Source organism: Crocuta crocuta, unplaced genomic scaffold, assembly GCF_008692635.1.
Source record: "Crocuta crocuta isolate KB4526 unplaced genomic scaffold, BGI_CrCroc_1.0 scaffold737, whole genome shotgun sequence".
NCBI classification, from domain to species: Eukaryota; Metazoa; Chordata; class Mammalia; order Carnivora; family Hyaenidae; genus Crocuta; species Crocuta crocuta.
This window is the reverse complement of record NW_027527804.1, coordinates 99,613-107,553: the sequence shown is the minus strand read 5'-3', so window position 1 is coordinate 107,553 and position 7,941 is coordinate 99,613. Positions and strand designations below refer to the sequence as shown.

The 7,941-nt window shown below is 40.5% G+C and overlaps 1 protein-coding gene across 2 annotated transcripts in view; it reads right to left on the bottom strand.

Moving 5' to 3' along the window:
• CHRDL1 (chordin like 1) overlaps nt 1-7,941 on the bottom strand; it is a 125,674-nt gene that overhangs the window by 115,955 nt on the left and 1,778 nt on the right. For both annotated transcript variants that reach the window (XM_077773725.1, XM_077773734.1), the window contains exon 2: nt 6,012-6,163. In XM_077773725.1, the coding sequence (XP_077629851.1) occupies nt 6,012-6,108 (97 nt within the window). In that variant the 5' untranslated portion in view covers nt 6,109-6,163. The remainder of the gene's footprint in view (nt 1-6,011; nt 6,164-7,941) is intronic.

Below are 7,941 nucleotides of genomic sequence, written 5' to 3'. Positions count from 1 at the left end.
AGTACCAAACCAGGTGTTAAAAACATCTACTCTTCCTACATTCTTCAAAGGGGCTCTATTTTATTTCATCTTTAAAAATGTTAGCTTTGCAACTATTCTTTCATAAATAACCTGCATCTAACCTTTTTAGAAGCAGGCAGGCTATAAATCTTAAATGAATAATACTCTTTGAAATGACTCCGTGACAATGATAAAACTCCAGGTGTGCTCCAAGCATCTAAAGCCAGAGCCCTGTTTCCCTTGTCCCAACTCCTCAGTGCCTATCCTGGTGTCCTTTACCCTGCCACCCAGAAAGCAAGAATCCTCAGTTTACAAGTTGCGAATCTTTAGTTCAGAGAACATGAATGACTCAACCAATACCACACAGCAAGCAAAAGAACTGACCAGAAACCAGGTCTCTTGATTTAAAGCACAGTCCTCTTTCCATTGGACTCTGAGGACATTCCAATCCTACTGAGAAGTCAGGGAAATCTCAGAAGTATGGACATAAAGGCACATATTTTTAACCTTCCTCACAAATTTCCTTTGGCTTAGCTTCTTTAGGTTCCTGAATAACGTTAGTACTTGTCCCTTTTAACTCCCAAATAGTAAACTGCCTCTCTTAGGAATTCTGGTTACAAAGTTCTTTATTCATTCCCTTGGATCATCTCTTATGTGTTAAGTGGCTGCTGTGTGCAAAGGACTGGGCTTCTATTCAAGAGAATGAACTAGCTTCCCCAGAGAACAGCCAGAGGCAAACTGGGGGCTAGTGAGCAGAACACGGAATTTGAAGACCTGGGTTTTAGTTCCGGTTCTGGCTTGGACTTGACCTCACTGGGTTTCAAGTTTCTTATTGAAAAATTAAGGGGATATTATCATGTGGCTTGCAAGAGAGTTACTCTGAGACCTACTGCTCATTCAAGCCTAACTGCACCAGTAACTGTCGCAGGGCACTTGGTGTACACGATCTTTATTCTTCAAGTGACTATGCTGAAAAATTATCATGCTAGGATGTCCCCTACTTATAGTAAAAAGGAAAGTATAGCTGGGGAAGTTAAGTCACATTCCCAAGGTATAGAAGCAAGTCACAGAGCAGGGGTTTGGATCGAAGCCAACACCAGAGCCTCCATACCCAATCCCACTGGCATCTCAACATAAAAAATTAAGAATGTACTTTTAAAAGCATTGAGGTATCTAAATGTAAAGCATTCTCTCTCTCATCTACTTCTACTACAAAAGCTTTGAAGATGCGAATAGGTCTACTCTTTGGCTTGCTTCTTTCTATTATCCAGTGATCACCTCAAATGTCCAAGTGAGAATCTGGAAGAGGAACACGCAAGCATCTCTCATTGGTTTTCACAACAGAGAAGCTCCAGGCAGGCTCCACAGGAGGCCCATCTTTAGCAAAATATGAATGTGGGAAGCTTTTCTCCTGAAGAGAAATAATGAGCGAGAAGATCCAGCTAACTCACCTTAGAAAGCAGGAATGAACTCCATGAAATACATGAACAATCTCTCTCCCTAGAAACTTTGCCAGACTTGGCACAGGCAGGTCCTTTTGAAATACATAATTGAATATTCCTAACAACTCAATTCTTCCACCTCACTTTGATCAATAGTTCATTACCTAAGTTAGAACTGCCAAAAGGGGCAAACTCTTGAGCTCATTTGTCCCATATTTGCATGAATATTATGCACTGAATGTTACGCTCCTTTGAACTTCAAAAGAGCTTCCTGGCCTCTTTGACGACAACTTTAACAACAGAGCATAATGGAGTTACAGAAAGACTTTCTTCCCCAGCTAAAGACCTCAAACCTTGCTGATTCTGGAAAGTAACACACTTTATAGAAGCCACAAATGGCTCCTTCATCCATTTCAATGCACCATCAGTATTTCCTGGGTTCCTGAGCCAGTCTCGTCTCCTGTGAGAGGAACATAACCACGGCTAATCAGCTACTAGCAAGTGGCAGCATCCACCCCTAACTTTCCTTGTGAAAACAGAGATCTGCAAATGCAGCATTTTCTGTAGACCTTTTCAGATTCTATGCCAATTGAGTGAGCATCTTTGGCCATGATGGCATGCCGCCCCCCCCAACACCCTGATGTCCAAGATGAGGGGGCAAACAGGCTGCACAGCATCTGCATTGACCTAGAAACTTACATTGAAATCAACCCACGAAGGATCAAAAAACCTTGGCTTCCTTCTGTAAAATGGCATCATGCAGCAAGAAGAGATGTGATGGTTTATTTATTACCCTTACATTATACATTTCCTGGAGTTTCAGCAGATTTTTTATCCCTGTTTTAAAAGTAATACTAGGGGTGCATGAGTAACTAAGTCAGTTAAGCAACTGACTTTGGCTTGGGTCATGATCTCACAGTATGTGGGTTTGAGCCCCACATCAGGCTCTGTGCTGACAGCTCCGAGCCTGAAGCTTGCTTCAGATTCTGTGTCTCCCTCTCTCTCTCTGCCCCTCCCCTGCTCATACTCTGTCTTTTTCTCTCTCAAAAATAAATAAACATTAAAAACAATTTTAAAGTAATACTTGCCAATTGTGGAAACTCCAGAATAAACAGAAGCAAAAAGATGAGCAAAAATAAGTCATGAACCAACCACCCATAGGTAAGAAAAATTAGCTCCCCATTGCACACTATACATAAAGATAAATTTCAGATGAAATAGAGAACTATGAGAAAAATCCCAAATTATGGAAGCAGAAGAAGAAAATATAATAGAATGAGTGGTAAGGGTCTCCTGAGAAACAAGAAGAAATTCAGAAGCCATAAAGGAAATAAATAGCAGATCTGACTACACAAAAATTTAAAACTTCCATATGTGAAAATCCAAATTAAAAAGTTTAAAGCAAATGGCAAAAGGGGAAAATAATATATTAAACACAAAAGGTCAAGAACAAGATTTGCAATAACAAAATGTTAATACATATGCTTTGACAGACCACTAAGACAAGCAACCTAACTTCAAAGTAGGCAATGCACTCCAGAAATAAAATTAGATTAAAAATCACTGCAAAGATGGGTGCCTGGGTGGCTCAGTCGGTTAAGTGTCCAACTTCGACTCAGGTCATGATCTCATGGTTCGTGAGTTCCAGCCCCGCATCTGGCTCTGTGCTGATAGTTCAGAGCCTGGAGCCTGCTCCAGATTCTGTGCCTCCCTCTGTCTCTGTCCCTCCCTTGCTCGCTCTTTGTCTCTCTCTCAAAAATAAACATTAAAAATTAAAAAAACAATAATTGCAAAGATACTCAAGTAATAAGAAAATATCACAGCAAACCTGAAGTATGATTTCCCCTATTAAATTGGCTCCAAGATACAAAGAGTCATTATAACTTGTAGTAAAACAATTAGAAAAGGACTCTCATACATAGATGGTGGGAGTATAAACTGACACAAATTCTTTGAAGGATAATTTGACTGTGCTTACCAAGATTAACACCGAATATCCACTTTGACCAAAGTATTTACCACAAATATTTGCCTACATGCCTGGAGGTGTTCGTTTATGCCTTAGTTGTAATACTAAAAACTGGAGACAATCTAAATATCTACGACTAGTGACTGGTTAAGTAAACCATGGCACACTTACACAACTGGAAACTAGCATTAGAAAGAATACAGTACTGTTATATTGCAATGTGCTGACATTAAAGGATGTCCTAGGCACACTTCTGAATAAAGGTTACAGAAAAACACATACAATAGCCCATGTGCGTGAAAGAAAAAAAAATCTGCACTTATGTAGGTTTTTACAACATAGAGAAAAAGAGTTTGGAAGAACACATAGCAAACTATTAGTAATGGCTGCTCCTGGTTGGTAGCTGAGGGACACACATTCTTTGTAAAGCTCAGGTGTTTTCATATTGTTTTGTATTATGAATATTACTAGTTTTTAAAAATTTAGGAAATTTCAAAATAAGTTAATTAAGCACTGCCTAGGGTCATCAAATTTGTAATAGGCAATGTTTTCAGGACTAGCATAATAGAGCAGTACATAGATCGTTTATATGACCATTCCCCAATGGACTGACATTTCCACTGCTTCTGCCTTCTCATTGTTGGAGCTTCAATATAAATCACCGTGTATACCTTGTGTGTGTTTGTGTGTGTGTGTGTGTGTGCGTGCGCATCTGTATGTATGGAGGCAACATACAAAGGGCATATGCCTTGAGATCCCCCTTTAGTGGAGATAACTTTGAACATGTCCTTGAGACAGTGGGTGTGGCCACACAGAATGGTGCTGAGTGGCTCATTCAGGGAATGACCTTAGCCTTATCATCTGACAGTAAACCTGAAACACTAGAACAGAACTGATGCCCTGGGCCATCCACTATATAATCCTTTTCACCCCAAGTAAATAACCAAAAGACTTGGGACAAATTCACAGGCAGCAGGAAATGTTATAAAATGAAAGTCTGGGAGCCTATAAATATTTTTTTAAGTCCTATTTTTCCTCAGTTTGTCCATTAAGCTCCAAGTTGCATGGACAGTATTCCTCAGCTCTTCATATCAATGGAAGACCTCCCAGAAGAGATGGTCTTCTAAGAGTTGCAAGCTTTCCCTATGACACCATCACTAACAGGTCATAAGGGAGGTTTCTTCCGATTTTAGTATATGTGCTGATGAAGCAAGCACAAGGGAAGTTTCTTCCGAAGAGAGCAAGGATTTTAGGTACAGCTCAGTTATAAGTGGAGCTGAGAATGGATCGACAACTTTTCCATCATGTCCACTTAAAGGAGGGCTTTCCGGAAGGAGAAGGAGGTCATTGGAGGAAAACAGGAGAGAGGCCAATCCAAGTTTCCTTGCTGGTACTGTGTCCTGCTAAACTTCCTCTTGTGTCCCCATCATGCAAGGTCATCTCCAGGCCACTCATGCTCAGAAGCCTAATCAAAAGCACCACTTCCCTCGGGAAGAAGACTGAGATTACTATGAAAATCATAGTGAGGCAGAAGCACACAGTGCTCGAATAGATCTGGCACTGTCCTCCCTGTCAGCAAGTGTCATGCCTGATCTATGAAACTTCCGCTGATAAAGGAGATAAATGTTAAAGTGATGGGCTTCAGATGCTACTTCAGCTCCTACCATGAAGATTTTCATGGTTCCTTCTCATGAATAAGTTCAGTGGAGCAGAGAATGCCCCTATTGGACCAGCTCCATTTTGTGCCTCTGTTGATGCAGCCAAAAAGGGGAACTGGAGCTAAGGCTTTTCCTTCACATTTAGAGCCAGGGTCACTGCAGAGAGGGCTGTAAGTGGCCCAAAGAAGGTGAGGCTCATACTTTCGGCAGAAAGCTTGTAACAAGAGCAGGGATGCCGATGGTTATGCATAAATCTCCCAAACGTGGAGGCAAGGAGGGTTAATTATCCCCCCTTCCTGCCACTCCGCTTTCTCCAATGTGTTAGCCCATCACACGGATCGCTGACTTTCTAGAAATATTCCCTGGCTTTGCGGGGACGTTCTTTCAATAAACGGCATCCAATTTGCTCATGGTCCTTGGAATCTCAATTTCCTCAAAGGATTTTTCATCTGAATCCAGCTCATGTTAAGGGTTTTTTCCTTTTCCGTTTTTCGGCATAAGGGAATAGGCAGGGCCTGCTTTACTTTTTCTTTTTTCTTTTTTTTTTCTTTTTTGTTTTTCCTTTTCTGTGTTATTCTTTTTCATAAACTGAAAACCTTTGCTGAAGAGTCTGAAATTTGGGAAAAAATCCAGCTCATCTGTCAGATATTTCTAGAGTTACGTAAAATGGAATGAGATTTGTACAGTTTAGAACAGGAAAAGGAAAATAGGCTAATGTGTCATGTGTTCTATGAGATGAAAACTATATGATAATCAGAAAAAACAGTCCTAAATTGAGTTGGCCCGATTCAAAGCTTTCATTGTTTTATCAACTCCCGCATAAACCAGTAACAGAATAATGGTATGGCCATGGTAGGGTAAACCACAATCCCTACAGATTATAACCACATTTTCAAAGAGATTACAAAAAAGCATCTTGTTTTTTAAACAGAAGACACTCACGTTTTGGTTGCTCTGTTTTGCTTCCTTCTAGGAAAAGAAAGAACAGCAACAAGGAAAAGATGTACTTCGTGCCCCCAACTTTCCACTTTTTTCTCATGTTGGTCACTGCAAGAGGCCACTCAAAGCTGTCAGGGCCAGGTATATTCAAGCTCCTGGGAAGAAAACAGAAAAAAAGACTTAGATTCTCTGAAACTGGTGGAGATCACTAATGCTTAAGCTTTTAACATGTTAGGGGGGGAAATCCTGGAGAATTTATGGAAGTGTAAGCATTGTTTTCCTGCTTAAGAAAGAGAACTTGCCTCTCCTGTCTTGCAAAGATCATGGAGGGAAATTCAAGCAGATGAACATGCATTCCTGTCCGATGCTAAGGCTAAAAATCCTTACAGGCAAGTCATAGGAAAAAAATAATAAATTTTGAAATTATCCTTCTAACAGAATCAGAGATGATTTCTCAAGAGATTTTCTTTGGGAGAAAAGGGAAATGGGTTTGCAAAACAGCTCCTTTGGCAACCAAGATAAAAATAATAGGCACGGGACCCAAACCATTTCTGAAATGAAAGTTAACTCATTTCAGCTTCAAGACTACCGTTACTATTAATCCTTCAGGGATCAGGCATAAATTGGTTAATGCTTCTCCTGTGTGTTCCATGAGATCTATAAAGATCTTCAGTCTGGCTGCTTATGTTGGAAAAGACGGATGTAATTAGCAAATGGATGCAATTAAACACCTTAACAATTCAGACATAATGGTCTCACATGAAGTCCATTGTGAAATGGAACTTTATCATGGGCCATCTTCAAAAGAAATTAGACCAATTTAAATAGGTAACATGTTTACCTTGACCCACTGTGCCGAAGACCATCAGAGCAACTACAATTCTTAAAAGTAGGCGACTTGCATTTCTAGTTTGAGGGGTGGAAATTCTTAAACCTTTTGAGCTTTAGAACACAGAACGTTTGGTAGAGCTCTGATCTAGTCACAGGTCATTTCCACAGACGTTAGAGTTTGTAAAACCCTTCAAATGGATGATCTGAACATATTTAAATGTTCAAAAAAAAAAACCCCACATTTTAATCTGGGGTTAACCCTGAATGGGAACTGAGCACATTGATCTTTTCTGAGAGGCCAACCTAAACACTGAGTATAAAGAGCTGGCAGCATGATCATTCTGGAGAACGCAATGGTCTTTGGGCCATGATGTGGATACTTCAAATGCTATGAACTTATCTGGGTAATTTGAAACCCATTGCTTGAAATTATGGCTACGTAATGGAAGAAGAACTGATCATGGACATGTTCCTACCCTCCCAAAGGCCTCGATTCTGATGTCTTGGTCCCTTCTATGAACTTGTGGTCCAGCTTCAATCACTCGTCTCTGTCCTCTGAAGCAAATCATTTCCATGAACAGTTTAACACAGCTGCCTGCCCCAGCGAAGTTCTTTCTGAGCCTACTTTAATAAGCTTATCCCCCAAGCCTTCAAATGAGATTTTCTAACCCTAAAATCCAATTTATCACAATCATGTATGGATCTCAGGGGGTAGTTTTGAAACCACACTTTTCGGGTCACCCCATGCAAGAACCAACAGGGTTATTTTTCTTGTACGATGGGGGGGGGGCAGGGACGATGAGGTGAACAGTAGCATTGCTTCATAACTCAAGCTGGCAAGAAAACAGCTCTCAGAATTTTTTGCTTTTCTTGGGTCCTGACTAATGTTATGAGCAAATAGAAAAGTTGGTGACGAGAGAGCAATTAATCTCTTTTGGCGTTCCTGTCATCTGTGTGGCCTCCCAGGCTGTGATGGAGAACATCAGAAAATGAATCGCTTTATAAATATTCACTTTTGATTTACAAGATCTGAAGCCGTGTCTTTGTATTCTGTGCAGAAAGATAAACTGAGAAGAATTCCTTCCCCAGGGCTCCTCCCCGT